The sequence below is a fragment of the Phyllobates terribilis genome, unplaced genomic scaffold, assembly GCF_046119375.1.
Source record: "Phyllobates terribilis strain yellow unplaced genomic scaffold, ASM4611937v1 Scaffold_11__3_contigs__length_659146591, whole genome shotgun sequence".
NCBI lineage: Eukaryota > Metazoa > Chordata > Amphibia > Anura > Dendrobatidae > Phyllobates > Phyllobates terribilis.
In genome coordinates this window covers 82670140-82694654 of record NW_027362771.1, presented here as the reverse complement: position 1 = coordinate 82694654, position 24515 = coordinate 82670140, and the positions used below count along the sequence as shown (strand labels likewise).

At 39.9% G+C, this 24515-nt stretch overlaps 1 protein-coding gene across 2 annotated transcripts in view; it reads left to right on the top strand.

Moving 5' to 3' along the window:
* SH3PXD2B (SH3 and PX domains 2B) overlaps positions 1-24515 on the top strand; it is a 248122-nt gene that overhangs the window by 49829 nt on the left and 173778 nt on the right. For both annotated transcript variants that reach the window (XM_073651312.1, XM_073651313.1), the window contains exon 2: positions 11958-12038. In XM_073651312.1, the coding sequence (XP_073507413.1) occupies positions 11958-12038 (81 nt within the window). The remainder of the gene's footprint in view (positions 1-11957; positions 12039-24515) is intronic.

The following is a 24515-nucleotide window of genomic DNA, read 5'->3' as shown; positions in this document are numbered from 1 at the left end:
TATCGCAAAATAAATACACTAGCGGGTGCCACCCCAGAAACGCTATTTAACCACATGCTTACTTAGAGAACTTAAACCCTTTAAAAATCATAACTTTGGTCTAATAAACAGTACCAATTCAGAAAAAGCAGTTTGTCCGATATGAACTTGAGATTGTTTTGTGCACCCTTGGTGTGGCCAAACACTCGGAGCACCTTTCCGCCCTTCAGTTGCCACACTTGGCTGCCTTTCTGTAGGTTGAATGACAACACTCGCTCAATTACCATGCCTCACTGCCTCCCTGTAGATTGACAGCACTCGCTTAGAGTGAGTGAAGAATGAACAGAAAACCCTAGCGTGCAAGCACACAGTGTTACTGCAGAAGCAAGGGGAGCCCTCTCTTCTCTTGCTGCGGCTGCTCGCTTCATTAGTGTTGCGAGTGGCTGCAGCAGAGTGGAGAGAAGGCTGTGCTCCTTCCTGCCGTAACAATGTGCTGACATGGTACTTGTTCTTATTAAAGATGTATTTCCATCTCCAAGATCCTATCCCAATATGCAAGATGTATAATAATAATATTAGCAAATACCTCCAATTAGAAATGCAGTATAGTTCTTCTAATTCGCTATGTCACTTACCTCATGTGCAGGGCATTGCAGTAGCTTAGGTATCCATGGTTATGACCACTAACAGCTAACTATCACTATATAATTGGTCATAATTAGTGTTGAGCGAGTATGTTCTGTTAACCCTTTCGCCGAGTATGCTCGGGCCGAGCTCCGAGTATTTATAGCTGCTCGGTGATATGGTTGAATCGCTCCCGTGTGCATGATTTGCAACTGTTTGACAGCTTTATTACATGTGAGGAATGTCTATTTCTTACACATTCCTCCCATGTAATAAAGCTGCCAAACAGTTGCAAATCATGCACACGGGAGCGATTCAACCATATCACCGAGCAGCTATAAATACTCGGAGCTCGGCCGAGCATACTCGGACAGAACATACTCGCTCAACACTAGTCATAATCATGGATACCTAAGCAGCTGCAATGCCCTGCACATGAGGTAAGTGACATAGCGAATCAGAAGAACTATACTGCATTTTTTATTGGAGGTATTTGTTAATATTATTATTATTACACCTACTACATATTGGGATAGGATCTTGGAGATTGGAATACCCTTTTAAGTGAATGCTGTCAGTCAAAAGACAAACAAGGAGGTAGCCAGGCAGTCAGGCATATGAATTGGGTGTTTGACCATGCCAAGGATGCACCAAACACCCTCATTTGCATATCTTCCAAGCTGCTTTCATACACATTAAGGACATCTTTTATTACATCAAAGGCATGATTTTTCTAGGGTCTAAGTCCTCATATTTAACCAATGTGGTTAACCCCTTCAGAACCGGGTAATTTTTTGTTTTTTTAAGCTTTTTTATCTCTTTTTCTTACAAGAGTCATATCTTTTTTTCCCCGTCAATATAACCATTTGAAGATTTTTTTTTTTTTTGCCGGATTATTTTGTAGTTTTGAATGACACCATTCATTTTACCATAACATGTACTGAAAAACGGGAAAAAAATTCAGTTAGCATGAAATGGTAAAAAAATTGCAATTTCGCAACTGTTTCTGGCATAACGTCCATTACATTAGTTATGAAAGATTATCAACAGCTTAACCCCTTAATAACCGGAGCATTTTCCATTTTTGCGGTTTCGTTTTTTGCTCCCCTTCTTCCCAGAGCCATAGTGTTTTTATTTTTTTGTCAATATGACCATGTGAGGGCTTATTTTTGGGGGACAAGTTGTACTTTTGAACGACATCACTGGTTTTACCATATCGTGTACTGGAAAACAGGAAAAAATTCCCAGTGCGGTGAAATTACAAAAAAAGGGCAATGCCACAGTTGTTTTTTTTTTTTTTTACCACATTCACTGTATGCTAAAACTGACCTGCCATTATTATTATTCTCCAAGCTATTACGAGTTCGTAGACACCAAACATGTATAGTTTTTTTTTTATTTAAGTGGTGGAAAAAAAATCCAACGTTTGCTTAAAAAAAAAAAAAAATGGCGCCATTTTCCGAGACGCGTAGCGTCTCCATTTTTTGTGATCTGGGGCCGGATGAGGGCTTATTTTTTGCGCAACGAGCTGACCTTGTTATTGATACCATTTTGGGGTAGATCCGATGTTTTGATCACCCGTTATTGCATTTCATTGCAATGTTGCGGCAACCCCAAAAAATGTAATTCTGGCGTTTAGAATTTTGTTCTCGTTACGACGTTTAACGATCGGATTAATTCTTTATTATATTGATAGATCGGGCGATTCTGAACGTGGCGATACCAAGTATGTGTATGTGTGTGTTTTTTTTATTGTTTTATTTTGAATGGGGCGAAAGGGGGGTGATTTCAACTTTTATATATTTTTTTTATATTTTTAAAAACATTTTTTTACTTTTTGCTTGCTTCTATAGTCTCCATAGGAGATTAGAAGCTGCATTTACCTGATCCCCTCTGCTACAGATCGCCTGTATGTAGCAGATTTACTCACTTGCTATGAGCTCCGATCAACGGGTGGCGCTCATAGCAATCCGGACATGACAACCACAGGGTTCTCCTGCAGACCCCGGGTTGTCATGCCAACCCATTGGTGACCCACGATCACGTGACAGGGTCACCGATGGGCGGGGTAAGTGACGCGCTTCTGGCACGGTGCTGTTTAATGCCGCTGTCAGAGATTCCACCCGCGGCTCTTGCGGGCACATGTCAGCTGTATAAATCAACTGACATGTGCCTGGTTCAGCGCAGGCTCAGCGCTGGGCCGGGGGTTACGACGTGGTGTGTACTCTTACCTACCACATCGTAAAGGGGTTAAAAGGAGTCGGTCACCTTATAAACACTATTTACTGTATTTTTCAGACTATATGACGGACCGGACCATAAGACGAACCTAGGTTTTAGAGGTGGAAAATAGGAAAAAAATGTGGTAAAATATTTAACTATGAGGCTGTGTTCACACGATGCGTATTTCATGCGTTTCCGCGGCGTTTTTGCAGTTGCGTAAACGCCGCGGAAACGCATGAAAAACGCATGGTAGAAGGGAAGCAATGTTCCCCAATGGAAATCCGCATGTGCTGTGCCCATGATGCGGATTTTTCCGCAGCGTTAACGCTGCGGTCAAAAATCCGCAGCATGTCAATTAATTTTGCGGAAACGCGGCGATTTCGCCGCCATTGACTTGCATTAGAACGCGCCAATTCCGCAAGACAGCATTTGTACTTGCGTAATTGGTGCGTTCTAATGTGCGGATGGTACCCGGGTGTGGAGGAGAGGAGAGTCTCATCCACACCCAGGTACCATTAAAAAAGCTGTAAAAAAAGAATAAAATAAAAAATAAATGTATTCTTACCTTCTGTCGGCCCGCGCAGCGCTCCCGCTTGGTTCCCGGCACTTGCAGTGAGTTGTAGGACCTGCGGTGACGTCAGAGTCATGTGACGGGTCACGTGACGCTGACGTCGGCAGGTCTTTCAATTCAAAGTTGCCGGCGAGGGAGAACAGATTGAGCAGGACAGCGCGGGCCATCGGAGGTAAGTATATACACTCTCTCGGGTCACACTATATAAATCCATGCTGTTTGCATGGATTTATACAGTGTGACCTAGTTATCAAGCACTTTCCAGGTGATGCTAACATCGCCTGGAAAGCGCTTGTCAATCTGCATGCGGAAACGCATGTGAATCTGCATGTGGATCCGCATGTATTCTGCAGGAAAAACGCATGCACAATCTGCATGCGTTTTTTCTGCCAGGGAGATGCAGAAATGATGCAGAAATTTTCTGCTTCATTTCTGCATCGTGTGCACATACCCTTAGCCTTTAAGGCTATGTGCCCACGTTGCGGACCTGAAGCATATTTTTTACGCTTCTCCCTGGCGGGAAAATCACATGCGGATATTACATGCGGTTTTCCCGCCAGGTAGAAGCGTTTGTGAGGAGTCTTTGCATGCATTTCCGCATGCGGGTTATCAAGCACTTCTCCAAGCATCACTTGGAAAAGTGCTTGACAACTTGTTCAGAATGGTAAAAAATAAAAAAATAAACTTTATACTCACCTTCTGATGCATTCTCTGCCCCGTCCGGAGGCTTGAGCGGCTCACGCTGTTGTGTGCAGGACCTGCGGTGACGTCATTGAGTCATGTGGTGGGTCACATGACTCAATGACGTGGCAGGTCCTTCAGACAACAGCGCGACGGAGGGAAAACATCAGAAGATAAGTATAAACTTTATTTTATTCTTTTTTTTACAGGTTCTTTGGTACCCAGGTCTGGATGAGAGTCTCCTCTCATCCAGACTTGGGTACCATCCGCACACTGATTCCGCAGCGCTTCCACAAAATTAATGAACATGCTGCGGATTTTTGACCGCAACATATACGCTGCGGAAAAATCCGCAGCATGGGCATTGACATTGCGGAATGCCATTGGGGACCATGGGGTGCGGATATACATGCGTTTTTCAAGTGTTTACGCTGCGGAAATTCCGCAGCATATACGCTTGAAAAACGCTACGTGGGCACGCAGCCTAAGGAGAACTATAACTCCCAGCGTGTCCTGAAGCTCCTATGGCATGCTGGGAGTTTTAGTTCATCACAGGAGTGGTACAATGTTTTTATTTACTCTTTTTTCTTTATTAGAACTTAGTAATGCTTGCCTCTTCGCAGTACATCTTTTCGAAGTACAACTCTGGTTGTTCTCTCTGCCGATTCTCTCTGCTGACGTGCTAGACAGGAGGAAGGCGGCAGTCTTCCATCCCAATGACATAAAGAAGAGGCAGGGTCAGGGAGGACTGCGCGTTGTGCTGCTCCGGCCCTGCCTCTTTATTACGTCGCTGATCTGTACGGAAGACCACCCACTTCCTCCTGTCTAGCGTGGCAGCAGTGACTTCATGGCATGCTGGCTCCTGTAGACAACAGTGGCACGACTGCGGTGCCAACTGACCTCCCGCTGCTGGTTCCCTGCTCCTGTGGCCCCGCTCCACTGCTGCCGCCAGGTTACATTCAGACTCCATTTCCTCCCCAATTTCGGGGAAAAAAGTGCGTCTTTTAATCCCAAAAATACGGTAACTCCTGTGGTATTATTTGATACAGTGGCTCTGCAGTATACAGTTATAAGCAATAGGATGACCGCAGGTTCAATTTACCTAAGAAGACTAAACAATTAAAACTCCAGAATTGCGTTTTTTCGGTCACCACATCAGTCTAAAAAACACAGAAAAAAAGTGATTAAAGCATGATATGGACCCCAATGTAGTATCTGTGAAAGCAACAGCTCAATACGCAGTGGGATTTTTTTTTTACAGTGTTCATTGTGCCGTAAAATAAACCAGGCAGTATAATTCTTCAGGTTAATATGTTTATGGCAATACCAAACTAGCAAAGTTTTTGTTTTATTAATAGGGTGAAAAAAATTTGGAAGTTTGTAAAACAAAATATTGCGCTTTGTGCCGCCATTTTGTGAGACCCTTAACATTTTTATTTTTCTATTGATGAGGCTTGGTGGGGGCTTGTTTTGTTTGTGTGTGATGTTTTCATTGATACTACATTGGGGTTCGTATGACATTTTGATCACTTGAAGAAACGCAATTTTGGAGTTTTGAATTTTTTTTCTCTTCACGGCATTTACCATACGGGCTAATTAACTTTGTATTTTAATAGACTGTACTATTGCAAAAGCACTGATACCATATACAGTACAGACCAAAAGTTTGGACACACCTTCTCATTTAAAGATTTTTCTGTATTTTCATGACTATGAAAATTGTACATTCACACTGAAGGCATCAAAACTATGAATTAACACATGTGGAATTATATACTTAACAAAAAAGTGTGAAACAACTGAAAATATGTCTTATATTCTAGGTTCTTCAAAGTAGCCACCTTTTGCTTTGATGACTGCTTTGCACACTCTTGGTATTCTCTTGATGAGCTTCAAGAGGTAGTCACCGGAAATGGTTTTCATTTCACAGGTGTGCCCTGTCAGGTTTAATAAGTGGGATTTCTTGCCTTATAAATAGGGTTGGGACCATCAGTTGTGTTGTGCAGAAGTCTGGTGGAAACACAGCTGATAGTCCTACTGAATAGACTGTTAGCTGCTTTTTTCTTGCCATAATACAAATTCTAAGTAAAGAAAAACGAGTGGTCATCATTACTTTAAGGAATGAAGGTCAGCCAGCGCGAAAAATTGGGAAAACTTTGAAAGTGTCCCCAAGTGAAGATGTAAAAACCATCAAGCGCTACAAAGAAACTGGCTCACATGAGGGCCGCCCCAGGAAAGGAAGACCAAGAGTCACCTCTGCTAAGTTTATCCAAGTCACCAGCCTCAGAAATCGCAGGTTAACAGCAGCTCAGATTAGAGACCAGGTCAATGCCACACAGAGTTCTAGCAGCAGACACATCTCTACAACAACTGTTAAGAGGAGACTTTGTGCAGCAGGCCTTCATGGTAAAATAGCTGCTAGGAAACCACTGCTAAGGAGAGGCAACAAGCAGAAGAGACTTGTTTGGGCTAAAGAACACAAGGAATGGACATTAGACCAGTGGAAATCAGCTTTGGTCTGATGAGTCCAAATTTGAGATCTTTGGTTCCAACCACAGTGTCTTTGGGCGACGCAGAAAAGGTGAACGGATGGACTCTACATGCCTGGTTCCCACCGTGAAGCATGGAAGAGGAAGTGTGATGGTGTGGGGTGCTTTACTGGTGACACTGTTGGGGATTTATTCAAAATTGAAGGCATACTGAACCAGCATGGCTACCACAGCATCTTGCAGCGGCATGCTATTCCATCCGATTTGCGTTTAGTTGGACCATCATTTATTTTTCAACAGGACAATGACCCCAAACACACCTCCAGGCTGTGTAAGGGCTATTTGACCAAGGTGGAGAGTGATGGGGTGCTACGCCAGATGACCTGGCCTCCACAGTTACCAGACCTGAACCCAATCGAGATGGTTTGGGGTGAGCTGGACCGCAGAGTGAAAGCAAAATGGCCAACAAGTGCTAAGCATCTCTGGGAACTCCTTCAAGATTGTTGGAAGACCATTTCCGGTGACTACCTCTTGAAGCTCATAAAGAGAATGCTAAGATTGTGCAAAGCAGTCATCAAAGCAAAAGGTGGCTACTTTGAAGAACCTAGAATATAAGCCTTATTTTCAGTTGTTTCATACTTTTTTGTTAAGTATATAATTCCACATGTGTTAATTCATAGTTTTGATGCCTTCAGTGTGAATGTACAATTTTCATAGTCATGAAAATACAGAAAAATCTTTAAATGAGGTGTGTCCAAACTTTTGGTCTGTACTGTATGTTTATTTTTTTACAGCTTTTTTTATTTAATGAGTGGAAAGTATTCTAATTTTTATGCTTTTTAAAATGTTTAAAAACAGTTTTTTTTTATTTTCTACTTTATTTTTTAGTCCTCTTAGGGGACTTGAACCTGCGGTTGTCCTATTACTTATACTGCGAGGAACCAGGAAGATCCAGCTGAACAAATCTAAAATCCATATTTTATTGGGTCATGCAAAAAATATTAAAAGTCCACCTTGGAGAGGAACAGCAAACGCTTTTCGAACTATAAGTTCTTAATCATTGCAATGATTAAGAACTTATAGTTCGAAACGCGTTTGCTGTTCCTCTCCAAGGTGGACTTTTAATATTTTTTGCATGACCCAATAAAATATGGATTTTAGAAGATTTGTTCAGCTGGATCTTCCTGATTCCTCATTGTTCGTCTGGTAGCACTCCTGGCTCCGTGCTGTTGATCTTCTAGGTGGGTGAGCCGATTTTTCCCTTTCTTTTTCTGCCATTACTTATACTGCGGTACCACAGTATTAAATAATACCACAGGGGTAAATAGTGTTTCTGAGGGGACCGACTCCTTGTAAACTGCTGATCCATATTATGGTTTCAGTTTTCCCCTGTTGTGCATTTTTAGGGAAATTGATCTGGATTGATTTTAGTATTCTTCATAACTAATGTAATGGACTTTATTGTTATAACGTCTGAATGGGTTAAATCCGCACTTTTCTGTAGGATGTTTGCCAGTCATGATATAATGCTTAAAAACCTCTGGGATCGAAGCAGAACTAAACTGGCTGATTACATGATGTCATCTGGCAGTACCAGCCGGACTTAATCTGGAACACTTCAGTTTTTACGCTGCTTGATTTGGCCTCAGAACGCTTTTTGCCTGGCGTTTGGGGACAGGGCAGCATTTTATTTTTTTTATTAATTTACCTGCTTGGCTTTACATTTGGCTGGTATAACCAGAGAACGCTGTTAAGTTAAATAGTTGACAAATTCTAGATGGATAGTCTATCCATCTAGCTCCTATATTTTACACCTAGGATCACCTTGTTGAAGGTAAACCAGAAAACTCTATGAGCACATCAGTAGGTGTAAGACATATGTGTCACAGACTCTATGGTATATTCATTTTATTACATCTGTTTTTTGTTTTTTTTTCGTATTTAGTTGTAGATTTAGTTTAGCAAAAAATGAATGAGTTGTGTCTATGAGCTCCATTGTCAGACAGAGGCCAAAAGTATCCTCCATCTGTTATATGTTAGTATACGATAAAAAAGAAATGGAAAAGTACAATCCACTGTTATTCCATCCCACATGGGTGCCACTATATTTCTTTAGTCACAGGCATCCATTGAACTGATACAGATTTTTAAGATGGTAACTGGAGACCATTGTAGCCGGAATGACAGATGCCTCCATTAGACGACCTTCTCAGTTCTTGTTTAGTTTTCATATATAAACTAAAGAATCTAATTTTGGAAATCAATAACTTTTTGACGTTTCACGTCTCTAACAACGACTGGTTAAATATAGCTATTGAGAGCAGAAGGAACTGTACAGTTAGTTTAGTTGTTATGGCTGCCCTTATATGTATGTCTGCCCAAATCTTGGTTTTCGGCCAAACTGTCTCCATTCTCTTGCCTGATGATGTGAGATATCTTCCTGATAAAGGAGGGGGAGTGTGTAAATTGAGTAGATGTTTCCCTAAGTGACTGCTTTTGTGGCCTTCACTTGTTCATAGCTAGCTCTTAACCAGATAATAAAAAAATGTCTTCTAGGGAGTGGATATACCAGCGACATACAGTACCAGTGTTTTATTTTATCCTCATGATCATTCAGGTTCCGTTGACATAGACCGCCCGGTGGCACGATATGACACTGATTGGTGAACTTTTACCGATCAGCAGATGTTTAAATGCCTGTTACCATAGGCAGACTAATGTAAAGAATGGCCACTGAGCAATCTGTAATAGATCCCAAAGTGCATATATATGGGTAGCAGGGTGGCTCAGTGGTTAGCACTGCAGCCTTGCAGCGCTGGGGTCCTGGGTTCAAATCACACCAAGAACAACATCTGCAAGGAGTTTGTATGTTCTCCGTGGGTTTCCTCTGGGTTCTCCAGTTTCCTCCCACACTCCAAAGACATACCGATAGGGAATTAAAATTGTGAGTCCCAATGCAGACTGTGCTGATAATGTCTGTAAAGCGCTGTGGAATTAATGGCGCTATATAAGTGAGTAAAATAAATAAATAAATATGCTGCCATAGTTCTCAGCAGTGCAAGTACAATGCACCCCTGAAAACAATGATCTTTTGCGCTGAGCAAAAGATAATTTCACCCAATGAATAAACGTTTTACTCGTTCATCGTGTGATCGGCAACCTGTTTACACTGCAAGATAATCGTGAAACGAATGTTTTTAAGAACACTTGCTCATGATTATCTTACATTGTAAATGCAGCTTTAGCCAATGGTTGCTAATATAGGTGAGATTTGAAACTCAAACTTCATAATAAATTTCACAATAATAATTTTTATTTTTAGAGCGCCAACATATTCCGCAGCACTTTAAAATTTTAGAGGGGACTTGTACAGACAAAAAGACATTACAGAATAAACATAACGCCGATAACAAAAAGATTGAGGGCCCTGCTCGCAAGCTTACAATCAACTTCACCAATTTATCTAATATCACAAACTGCAGTTGATAATTGTCCTTTTGAACAAATCAGATTTCTGTAATTTGAGCATGTCTTATTTCCATAGATGCATTATTTGTCTGCATGAGTGTTCACTTTTTGTCTTATTAAAATTGCATACAATTTCTGCATTTTGCCACAAAGAATAGAATAGGTGAGAAATGTCAGATTGTTGGGTAACCTCATTGCTAAGAAACCCACAAATCATTAACGGTCCTCAAGTAGTTCTGAAATATTGCAGTTTTCACAATGACCACTGAGAGTACTACCTCACGTTTATATCTGGAGGCAGATAATGCAGGACAATAAGTCATGGTCACAGCTCACATCCTTCCCTCCCTGCGCAGTGACCTCTGCACAGATCACGGAGCATGCCTAGAATACTCTCCTGTAGAAGTCAATGAAGCATCTCTAGACTAGAGGTTTCTATGGCGCATGTGGTGGTTGTAAAGTATATCTTGAATGGTGTTAACAGAGCAGACCTGCAGCTCAGGCAGAAATCGCTAACCCCTTAAACTTGTACATAAAATAGAATACATTCAAATATATCATTACACAGTAAAAATAGATAAAAAAAAATATTTTTCAGTACCTGTGTTTAAGTAGTAATAAAATAATATATAGGTATTTACATGACTGGCACCACTCATGCTCAGACATATGTCTACTCAGCTCCCAACTTGTACTCAGCTTTTGTATGACAATTGCTGTTTACAGCCATCAGGTACCATTTTAGCTACCTTACCGCCTGCTGCACACCTTGCCCATAGCTCTGGAAGAGATTTCAAATTGTCAGCCTACACAACGCTAAGTTATCTTACTGCCTATTGCTAGCCACACTTGTTTGGTATCGTCTGCTTAGCTTCCTCCGGTTCCACATATCTAGATGAACAAGCTTGTTGCTCCTCTCCTCTGCTTTCTTTCTTCAGAAGTTATAGCGATACTCCATTAACAGGTCCAAGATTCTCATAAGACTACCAAACAGTGTGGACCTGATCCCTCGTGAAACTTTCTTTCTCCTACTTTCAGCATCCTTCCATTGGGTGTCTACTAAGCGCAATTGAGATGGCGTCTATCAGACAACTCGTTGGGTTTCTTTACTTGCGTGTCAGGGGTTTAATGTTTCATGGCATATGCCTATTATTCATATGTTCATAACCACATCTAGCTATGTCTGAGAACTCACTTGGTTTAATGTTAAACATATTGTTCATGTGGCTTTCGTGTCCATGGCTATTGTCTTATATCAATACTTTCCAGTTATCTTTATGATATGTTGGATTTGACAGTACAAGTTATTTTTTTGTTCTTGTCTTCTATTCTCATTTTAGTGTACAGTGTTCAGTATGGTTTGTAAGATTATGGAAAAGTAATAAAATTAGCATAAAAGAAAAAAATTAGCAAATTATAGCTGGAACAGCAAGTGATTCAGCCTCTTCAGTGTTCATTTTACTCTGTCTTTATCTACTCACCCACACGTATCATCAAAGTGAATTGGGCAATTCAGTAATGAATAAAGTATTGTGGCTTTCAGGAAATTAAGGCGTAAGACCTTATTAGCTATAAATTATAACTACATTATAGGATATAAGACAGACTTTGGAGAGCAGTAAGAAGAAAATCACTTTTTTAGGAAATTGTGAGGCCAGATAATGCTGTTCTATATTGGAGCCATGTAAAATTAGGACTAGATCCCGTAAAACAAGAAGGTTTTTACCATGAAAATGCAAGTTTGTGTCACTAAAAGGACATTTGAGAAGACGTTTATAAAACTAGGTCCGCCTTCGTTTTTGGAGATGTTTCACCAGAAGTATGTTATGAATGTGTGCTGTGGTTGGATGTAAGAAATCTGAGTAACTATGCGCCCTTCGGATACAGTTCATCACTGATTGAACTTTCTTTTATATTTACAGGTATATATTATTAATGTCACCTGGTCAAATGGCACCACAGAGGTCATCTATCGAAGATATAGCAAGTTCTTTGACTTACAGGTAAGAAATGATTCTTGGTTAATACCAGCCATTCTATCAGTCATATAAGAGACTATATGGATACAGCTACTCCCAAGGTTGCTAACTTAATTTTTTTTTCTGGACAGCTTATCAAAAAATCACACACAACCAATATTTTTCATCCACACATTAGAAAACCACAATAAATCATTGTGATTCTAAATTTAAACTTATCTATAGCTCGTTATTCTTCTAACTGCATTTACTGTGATGTGATGATAATTACAGTCATAATAATATGTACCTTTTTTCCATATTAAAAATAGACCATGTACACATCAAAATGTTTTACAGACCAGGGAAAAAGTGCTCTTGTTATGGACTGTCCAGAAATGTTTAGATGTCAGCAATCCTGACTACTCCTGCCTTTTGCCTACTATATTTGATGTCAGATATACATATTTCTCTATAAAATGCCATTATGTACGTAGCAGACTTGATATTATCTCTAATGAACGTAATGCCGATTTCATATTATCTCAAAATGATCTTACTGCTGCTGTTTGTTTTTGTAGCATTTCAAAAAGGTCCAAGTTAAAGCAAAACTTCACAGTTTTTTTCTTTGCAGAAAAAAACTACATCACACAGTGTAGAGTGCCTTACAATAATACTACATCACACAATGTAGAGTGCCTTACAATAATACAACATCACACAGTGTAGAGTGCCTTACAATAATACAACATCACACAGTGTAGAGTGCCTTACAATAATACAACATCACACAGTGTAGAGTGCCTTACAATAATACTACATCACACAGTGTAGAGTGCCTTACAATAATACAACATCACACAGTGTAGAGTGCCTTACAATAATACAACATCACACAGTGTAGAGTGCCTTACAATAATACTACATCACACAATGTAGAGTGCCTTACAATAATACTACATCACACAGTGTAGAGTGCCTTACAATAATACAACATCACACAGTGTAGAGTGCCTTACAATAATACTACATCACACAATGTAGAGTGCCTTACAATAATACTACATCACACAGTGTAGAGTGCCTTACAATAAAACTACACCACACAGTGTAGAGTGCCTTACAATAATACTACATCACACAGTGTAGAGTGCCTTACAATAATACTACATCACACAATGTAGAGTGCCTTACAATAATACTACATCACACAGTGTAGAGTGCCTTACAATAAAACTACACCACACAGTGTAGAGTGCCTTACAATAATACTACATCACACAGTGTAGAGTGCCTTACAATAATACTACATCACACAATGTAGAGTGCCTTACAATAATACTACATCACACAGTGTAGAGTGCCTTACAATAAAACTACACCACACAGTGTAGAGTGCCTTACAATAATACTACATCACACAGTGTAGAGTGCCTTACAATAATACTACATCACACAGTGTAGAGTGCCTTACAATAATACTACATCACACAGTGTAGAGTGCCTTACAATAATACTACATCAAACAATGTAGAGTGCCTTACAATAATACAACATCACACAGTGTAGAGTGCCTTACAATAATACTACATCACACAATGTAGAGTGCCTTACAATAATACTACATCACACAGTGTAGAGTGCCTTACAATAATACAACATCACACAGTGTAGAGTGCCTTACAATAATACTACATCACACAGTGTAGAGTGCCTTACAATAAAACTACACCACACAGTGTAGAGTGCCTTACAATAATACTACATCACACAGTGTAGAGTGCCTTACAATAATACTACATCACACAATGTAGAGTGCCTTACAATAATACTACATCACACAGTGTAGAGTGCCTTACAATAAAACTACACCACACAGTGTAGAGTGCCTTACAATAATACTACATCACACAGTGTAGAGTGCCTTACAATAATACTACATCACACAATGTAGAGTGCCTTACAATAATACTACATCACACAGTGTAGAGTGCCTTACAATAAAACTACACCACACAGTGTAGAGTGCCTTACAATAATACTACATCACACAGTGTAGAGTGCCTTACAATAATACTACATCACACAGTGTAGAGTGCCTTACAATAATACTACATCACACAGTGTAGAGTGCCTTACAATAATACTACATTACACAGTGTAGAGTGCCTTACAATAAAACTACACCACACAGTGTAGAGTGCCTTACAATAATACTACATCACACAGTGTAGAGTGCCTTACAATAATACTACATCACACAGTGTAGAGTGCCTTACAATAATACTACATCACACAGTGTAGAGTGCCTTACAATAATACTACATCACACAGTGTAGAGTGCCTTACAATAATACTACATCACACAGTGTAGAGTGCCTTACAATAAAACTACACCACACAGTATAGTGCCTTACAATAATACTACATCACAGAGTGTAGAGTGCCTTACAATAAAACTACATCACACAGTGTAGAGTGCCTTACAATAAAACTACACCACACAGTATAGTGCCTTACAATAATACTACATCACACAGTGTAGAGTGCCTTACAATGATACTACATCACACAGTGTAGAGTGCCTTACAATAATACTACATCACACAGTGTAGAGTGCCTTACAATAAAACTACATCACACAGTGTAGAGTGCATTATAGTGATACTACATCACACAGTGTAGAATGTCTTACAGTAATACTACATCACACAGTGTAGAGTACCTTATAATAATACTACATCACACAGTGTAGAGTACCTTATAATAATACTACACCACACAGTGTAGAGTGCCTTACAATAAAACTACATCACACAGTGTAGAGTGCCTTATAGTGATACTACATCACACAGTGTAGAGTGCCTTACAATAGCATTACATCCAACAGTGTGAAATGCCTTAGAATAACATTACATCACACAGTGTAGAATGTTTTACAGTAATACTACATCACACAGTGTAGAGTGCCTTATAATAATACTACATCACACAGTGTAGAGTGCCTTACAGTAATACTACATCACACAGTGTAGAGTGCCTTATAATAATACTACATCACACAGTGTAGAGTGCCTTACAGTAATACTACATCACACAGTGTAGAGTGCCTTACAATAAAACTACACCACACAGTGTAGAGTGCCTTACAATAATACTACATCACACAGTGTAGAGTGCCTTACAATAATACTACATCACACAGTGTAGAGTGCCTTACAATAATACTACATCACACAGTGTAGAGTGCCTTACAATAATACTACATCACACAGTGTAGAGTGCCTTACAATAAAACTACACCACACAGTATAGTGCCTTACAATAATACTACATCACACAGTGTAGAGTGCCTTACAATAAAACTACATCACACAGTGTAGAGTGCCTTACAATAAAACTACACCACACAGTATAGTGCCTTACAACAATACTACATCACACAGTGTAGAGTGCCTTACAATGATACTACATCACACAGTGTAGAGTGCCTTACAATAATACTACATCACACAGTGTAGAGTGCCTTACAATAAAACTACATCACACAGTGTAGAGTGCCTTATAGTGATACTACATCACACAGTGTAGAGTACCTTATAATAATACTACATCACACAGTGTAGAGTGCCTTACAATAATACTACATCACACAGTGTAGAGTGCCTTATAATAATACTACATCACACAGTGTAGAGTGCCTTATAGTGATACTACATCACACAGTGTAGAATGTCTTACAGTAATACTACATCACAGTGTAGAGTACCTTATAATAATACTACATCACACAGTGTAGAGTACCTTATAATAATACTACACCACACAGTGTAGAGTGCCTTACAATAAAACTACATCACACAGTGTAGAGTGCCTTATAGTGATACTACATCACACAGTGTAGAGTGCCTTACAATAGCATTACATCCAACAGTGTGAAATGCCTTAGAATAACATTACATCACACAGTGTAGAATGTCTTACAGTAATACTACATCACACAGTGTAGAGTGCCTTATAATAATACTACATCACAGTGTAGAGTGCCTTACAGTAATACTACATCACACAGTGTAGAGTGCCTTATAATAATACTACATCACACAGTGTAGAGTGCCTTACAGTAATACTACATCACACAGTGTAGAGTGCCTTATAATAATACTACATCACACAGTGTAGAGTGCCTTACAGTAATACTACATCACACAGTGTAGAGTACCTTACAATAGCATTACATCCAACAGTGTGAAATGCCTTAGAATAACATTACATCACACAATGTAGAGTGTCTTACAATAAAAGTACATCACACAGTGTAGAATGTCTTACAGTAATACTACATCACACAGTGTAGAGTGCCTTATAATAATACTACATCACACAGTGTAGAGTGAATTACTGTAATACTACATCACACAGTGTAGAGTGCCTTACTGTAATACTACATCACACAGTGTAGAGTGCCTTACAGTAATACTACATCACACCGTGTAGAGTACCTTACAATAATACTGCATCACGCAGTGTAGAGTGCCTTACAATAAAACTACACCACACAGTGTAGAGTGCCTTACAATAATACTACATCACACAGTGTAGAGTGCCTTACAATAATACTACATCACACAGTGTAGAGTGCCTTACAATAAAACTACACCACACAGTGTAGAGTGCCTTACAGTAATACTACATCACACAGTGTAGAGTACCTTACAATAATACTGCATCACACAGTGTAGAGTGCCTTACAGTAATACTACATCACACAGTGTAGAGTACCTTACAGTAATACTACATCACACAGTGTAGAGTACCTTACAATAATACTACATCACACAGTGTAGAATGTCTTACAATAATACTGCATCACACAGTGTAGAGTACCTTACAGTAATACTACATCACACAGTGTAGAGTACCTTACAATAATACTGCATCACACAGTGTAGAGTGCCTTACAATAATACTACATCACACAGTGTAGAGTACCTTACAGTAATACTACATCACACAGTGTAGAGTGCCTTACAATAATACTACATCACACAGTGTAGAGTGCCTTACAGTAATACTACATCACACAGTGTAGAGTGCCTTACAATAATACTACATCACACAGTGTAGAGTGCCTTACAATAATACTACATCACACAGTGTAGAGTACCTTACAGTAATACTACATCACACAGTGTAGAGTACCTTACAATAATACTACATCACACAGTGTAGAGTGCCTTACAGTAATACTACATCACACAGTGTAGAGTGCCTTACAATAATACTACATCACACAGTGTAGAGTGCCTTACAGTAATACTACATCACACAGTGTAGAGTACCTTACAGTAATACTACATCACACAGTGTAGAGTACCTTACAGTAATACTACATCACACAGTGTAGAGTACCTTACAATAATACTACATCACACAGTGTAGAGTACCTTACAGTAATACTACATCACACAGTGTAGAGTACCTTACAATAGCATTACATCCAACAGTGTGAAATGCCTTAGAATAACATTACATCACACAATGTAGAGTGTCTTACAATAAAACTACATCTACACAAAGTTCTACAAAAATCCAATATTACCAGCAGTAAGTATTTATTTAGCATTTTGGAGTTTGACCCTGAATTTTACCTCTCAGTATGTTGCATTGGCGTCATTTTCCTTCTGTAAACACAGTTCATCTCTGGCCTTAAACTACCCCGAAATACATTATTTGGATTTGTGGTCTGACCCCACAATATCCTGCATTCTTAGTCACTGCGATATAAATGTTTCATCACTATAGACTTTCCAGACTTGCTGTCACATAAACGCCTTCATTGGTTGACACGTGCACTGACAATATCCAGGTTGTTTTTTATAGCTACATTTATTTTCTTCTTTTTTTTTTTTTTGCTAACCACAATATCCAAAATATAGAATTTATACTTTTTCCATTAGCTCACTCAGGACTCAGAGCTATACTGTGTAAAGATGATTATTGTCTGTTTGTCCTTGCCTTATACTAACTGATGAATGAGGAAGTATATCTTATATCCCACACTCTACAGGTGTTTTCCAATTTCAGATGATTCAGATTTACTGTTTCTAACTGGCACTAACCACACTACAGAATTATTCTTTTCTTTTACGTTTGTATAATTTATAGGAAAATCAGTTCCTTCCTTTATATGACTGAAAATATGTTTCCTTTATTAGTGCCATCAGAGTGCGCCTTAATAAACAGTGTAAGTGCTATTTTTCAACCAGCCCGTATGCTTAAATGGAATCTATCAGTAGGATAAACCCTCCTAAGCCATCTATATGGGCATGCAGGTCGTAGAATGCTCCATAAAATGAATGATACCTTGAAATTAGTGATCTGATGTCTTATTCCCGAGAAATCTACGTTTTTCTTCGTATGTAAATGAGCTGTTCAGGACTATGGGCCAAACATAGATCTCCCTCAGAATCTGCCTCCAGAGCTTATTGTAAATGAAAGACGATGTTACCAGTGTGAGACATGTAATGACTGACAGTCTGCTCTCCTGATCTACAGGTCTCACACTTGTAACGTCCTCTTTAAATTAAAATAAGCTCTGGAAGCAAATGCTGAGGAAGATCTGTGTCTGGCCCATAGATCCTAACAGCTTATTTACATGTTAAGGAAAGCTTGGATTTCTTGGGAATAAAACATTGGACCGCAGAGATCAACGTATAATTTTATTCAACTTTCTATGACCTACATGCCCATATAGACAGCTTAGAAGGGTTGATCCTACTAACAGATTCCCTTTAAATGATGAAACAAGTGGTGTCTGTTAGCAGGCTTTATGGGAAATTTCTCTGCAAGTACCCATATTACGAGTCTTACATGTGATCATGAATGTTGTCCTTAGCTGGCAGATCCCTTCATTTGTGAAATCAGCAGTTGTTACACCAGAGTTGTGCTGAGTATAGCTGCAGGATGACACTAATCAAACAGACCTGTAGGAGCTGGAGACAAAACCGTAAGATGGCTTATTAAGGGACACTCCAGGAAAGACTGTGTATGGTCCATTGTAGGACCTGGAGGTGCTTTCCTGTGCTGTTTTTTGATTTGTACACAGCCCCTCTTAGGTACCTCTATGAAATATTGGATGACAATTATTTTTTTTCAGTAGTGTTTGTTTAAAACTATCCTGCTGTTTTGTGTGTCCATGGTTACAGACTACAATCAATCCATATGCTTCTTCTGATACTCCTTTCCATCTATCCACTATTTGTTGCTGATCATTTGATCAGAGTTGATTATTTATGTATTCTTGCAGAGTTGTTTCATTATGTATTCTAAATACATTGAAGCAATGCATATTCATTCAATAATAAAATTACTAGCAAATGAATTATATTTGGAAAAAATGGTTACGATAAACAGCTTATACATATTACGCTACAGATAAGTACTGTTTCACATAGGAAAGCCATGTCCGGCCACTTACTACACATTGTTCAGGTTTCCTCACCTGACAGACTCTTTTAAGATTATTGACCCACGTGTCAAAACACAATACATAACATTTTAAAATGATGATGATAAAGATGGCTAAATACGGCTTTTCGCCGACTTTGAGCCCACATGTTAGTCCCGAGCCCCCACATTTGATGACTAACCAGGTTCATTGAAAAACCTACACAATGGGCCGTCGTGACTGGAGTGAATAGTGTTTTCTGCTCTCAGCAGAAATCCTATTGATATGTCATGAATGTCTTCTGCGGCAAAAACTATTTAAAAGGCAATGAAGACTCTTGCTGCCCACTAAAACTTAAAATTGGCTCCTTAAACAGTGTAACTGGCTCCTAAACCCTACAATCAGAGCAATCAAAGGTGTATCTAGGTCTTCTAGCACCCGGGGCAAGAATTCAGTTTGACACCTCCCGCCCCCCCCCCGTTTCCGCAGCGCATATGCGATTTGCACACTAAGGCTACGGCCCCACTATCAGTATTTGGTCAGTATTCGGTCAGTATTTTTTCTCAGGAGTGGGAGCCAAAACCAGAAGTGGGTGATAAATGCAGAATTGGTGACTCGTTTCTATTATACCTTTCATCTGATTGTTCCTCACCTGGTTTTGTCTCCCACTACTGAGAAAAAATACTGACCAAATACTGATAGTGGGGCCGTTACATTAATCACATGCCGACAAACTGCTATTCCTAATTCTCTCTGAGAGAAGCAGGAAGAAAAGCTCTTTTTCACTTGACCTTAATTATGAAAATCTCCTATGAGTGAAGTTGCCATGTGATGATTGCTGGAACCTGCAAGCAGAGCTGAACCTGACAGTGAGGATGTTGCATGCTCTTAAGATTGGCTACAGGGCTTCATTTTATAATTAATGGGCTCGTCCAGGTTTAAGATGAAAGTCTGCAATCACTGTGTGTGACTGCAAGCTTCTGAATTCTCACAGTGCATGCACTGCACACTTTTAGGATTCTCCCTTGCCGTGGCAACAGTGGACGGTAATGTCACCACAAGTATGCGATTTGTATACTTCTGGACACATTCCAACTAGACGTGTCCGGCCTCCCTCAATTCATTTTCATTATGTGAGGCCACGCATGTCTAGTCAGCATGTGACCGCAAGTATACAAATCGCCGGCACAATAGAACCCTGACAGTGTGCGGTGCGCACTGTGAGAATTCAGAAGTCTGCAGTCACATAGAATGACTGCAGACTCATCATAAACGTGGACAACATCTTTAATGCTCCTAACATAAATAAAAAATGTCAGCATCATAAAAAACATTTACATCCAGGTACCTTATAGATGACTCTGTCTCTGGAGTCTTTCTCTTTCTTTTCTTCCTCTTGCCCAGATGCCATGATGAGTTTTGTCATCCACAGCCGTCTCTGCAGACTTCCTTCTTCTCCGGTCTTCTGCAGAACATCCCCACACGATGCTCTGAAAGATAGCAGTGTCATTATAATGCTCCTGAATAAAAATATCTGCCCTACTCTGGCCCCTGAATAAATAATTGCCCCCCACTATATACCCTGCACAAAATATCACCCCCACACTGTCCCTCTTATGTTACATGCTTTCCTCACTGCCCTCTCCTTTCCATACTTGGCCCCCTCTTCACACTGTCCTCACACTGTGTCCCCCTATATGGCTCAGGCTCTACACTCCCCCTCCTTAGCATACTGTTCCCTCCTGGCTGTGACCTTACACTGTCCCCCATGCTATCGTCCACCCACTACTCAGTCTCTATTCTGTGCCCACTCATACTTTTCTTCCCACATACTGTCTCCTCACACTATTCCCCTCAATAGTCTCCTTACACGTTTCCCCCTACCTGCTAATATTTCCTCCTCACACATCCCCCCCAACTCCCCATACTGTATCCGCACACATCCCATCACCCACGCTTCCCATACTCTGTCCGCACACATTTTCCCCCCCTTGCTACCAATAATGTGTCTGCACCCACTCCCCACTCGCTCCCCACAGATTAAATCCCCCCCCTTCACACTGAATAAATATGGCTACTGCACAATAAATAGCCCCCTGAACACTTGAACAATGAATAAATATGCCCCCTTGCACAATTAATAAATATGCCCCCTGCACAATTAATAGCCCCCCTGCACAGTTAATAAATATGCACCCGTGCACAATCAATAAATAGCCCCCTGCACAATTAATAGCCCCCCTGCACAATTAAAGGGAATCTGTCACCCCCTGGGAGATATCAGACCTCTACTATGGGTATACATGTGATAGAAAAGTAAATCTATACCTACCTGTATGGCCCATAGTAGAGGTTTGATTGCAGAGAAATGTGTTTTTATAAACTCCGTTGTGTATAGGCTTGGCGTCCGGGGGATCCCAAGAAATCCCCGCCTATCTGTTTATTAATCCCCCAAATCCCCGCCTATGTGATTAGTTACCATATTCCCCCCTCCCCTGCACGTCACAGGGCCCTGTGATGTGCACTGTGCTCCCTGACTTCCGCTCACATAGAGTGTGCTTTGCTTCCTCCCGGCCCGTCTTTCCGTTCACTGCGCCGCAGGAATCTATTGCACAGGCGCTGGAAAGTGACTCTCTGGCGCCTGCGCAATAGAACCCTGCGGCGCAGTGCCCGCTCAGAGAAAGGCCGAATCCCGGTCCAGGGGGCGGCAGAATGCAGCCACCGGGGGGAACACCTTGGACCGCCGCATTAGGCGGTCCGACTGCACCCCCCTGCTGTCTGCGCCTGGGGCACATGCCCCGTCTGCCACCCTCTTATATACGCCCCTGCCTACCATACTACATGATTGCCAACTGTCCCACATTTCCCGGGACTCCTGGGCTGGGGTTTATCTGTGAGACTTTAACTTTAACATCCCAAGAAATGTTGACATATTAGTTTATGCCGGACATAAAGTATGTTTCTTACAGTTTATTGTACCTTTTATTATGTACCATCTACTATCATTTGTAGCATACAGTATTTGTGGTTAGTTTTGTGTAAAAATTTGATAGGTCCTTTACAAAGTGCTGTGCATCAGTTCTGTCTCCAGTATGATCAGTTACATAAATGCTGTCCAGTAGTCTACGGTAAGTCCTGCATACAATGGCATGCTGTTTTAAAGGGAATCTGTCAGTAAGATCAACACCACCTGTTCCCCCCCCCCAACTACAAATATGGACATGCAGGTCATTCTGTTAACACTTTTTATATCTAATATCTGTTCTGCATAGCTGAGAAATCAATGATTTATTTCATGTGCAAATAGATCATTACACTCTGTAATTAATTATTAGGCAACTAATATTTTGAATGAGTGATTTTATTATTGAACATCTACAGTGCAGGCTGTCAATCAAAAAGGTTAATAAACCTGAATATTTAAGAAAGTAAAAGTGAGATTTTTGTCTTTCTTAGGAAAATATCATGTGTGCAGAATTGTTATGCAACTAAATGAAAAACATACATTTTCCCATCTTACTTGTTTATTTTCATCTGTTAAAGTCAGAGTAATAACCAAACAACTCAAAATGTACAAAAATATATTTCTGACATTTCAAAACAAATATCAGTGAGCAATATAGCCGCCTTTCTACTTAATAAGCCTTCAATCCATGGAGTCTCTCAGTTTCTTAATCTGCTGATGATCAACTTTTTGGGCAGCACCAACCACAGTCTCCCAGACACTGTTCAGAGAGGTGTACTGTTTTTCTTCTCAGTAAATTTCCTGTTTTAAGAAGGGGCAACAAATTCTCAATAGGGTTTACATCAGGTGAGGAAGACCATGTCAATATTCTTTCATCACCTTTACTGGCTAGCCAAACAGTAGAGGACTTTGCATGCAATGGAGTTTTGTTCTGCAAAACAATCATGGTTTTCTTCAAAGATGCAGACTTATTTCCTGGACCCTTGCTTGAAGAAAGTGTTTTCTGAAAAAATGTCAGTAGGTTTGTGAGTTTATTTTAAGTCCATCCTCAACCAAAAAAGATCCCACTAGCGCATGTTTAATAACACCAGTCCATAGCAGTACCCCACCTCCACCTTGTTGGTGAGTAATTGTAGTGTTGTTCTGTTCCTGTTACTGATCTAGCCACGGGCCCATCCATCTGGTCCATCAAGAGTCACTGTCATCACATAAGTCCATAAAACCTTGGAAAAATCTGTCTTCAGATATTTCTTCGCCCAGTTTCAACTTGTGTCTTGTTCAGTTGTTTCAACCTCCCTTACCTTGGAAATATGCATACAAATTATAAAATGGTCAAAATACTCACTTGCCTAATAATTGTGCACACAGTAGAGGTACTTTGGTGTGACAGAGCACTTCTTGAGCTTCTGCCACCTCATGTTGTTTCCCCACCCAGCACCAACCTCTTTAGCTTGATTGAAAGCTCAATGTCAGTGTGACATCAGATGCCAGGCAACGAAATCGGTGAGCTATTGATCAAGCTAAAGGGACTGGTGCTAGGTGGAAAAACAACCTCATGAGACAGAGGCTTGGGAAGTGCCCTGTCATGCCCAGAACACTTAACACCTCTTTTGTATTTGAGTTAAACGCTGATTTCTCGAGAATGCAGCTACAAATAGAAGATATAAAGTAGCTGATGGAGTTAACTTTTATAGATCTGCATGTGAGTTGGAGGTTTGTGGAGGATTGCTCTTATTGTCAGATTCCCTCTAATCAAATGAATTCTGTTTGCTCCTGTACAACTTTTTACATGCCTTGTTTAATAATAATTTACAGTCAAAATACCAAAAAGAGCAATAATCGCTATGGTAAATAGATTAAACCTATCCTTTTTTTTATTTATGTCGATAACATCTGTGAGTATAGGAGTGTCCTGACTTTTGCATTCTGAGCATATTAACCCAATAGAACTATTACTTTTTTGTATACAGTGGGGAAAAAAAGTATTTAGTCAGCCACCAATTGTACAAGGCCTGTAATTGACATTATAGGTAAACCTCAACTATGAGAGACAAAATGAGAAAACAAATCCTGAAAATCACATTGTCTGATTTGGAAAGAATTTTTT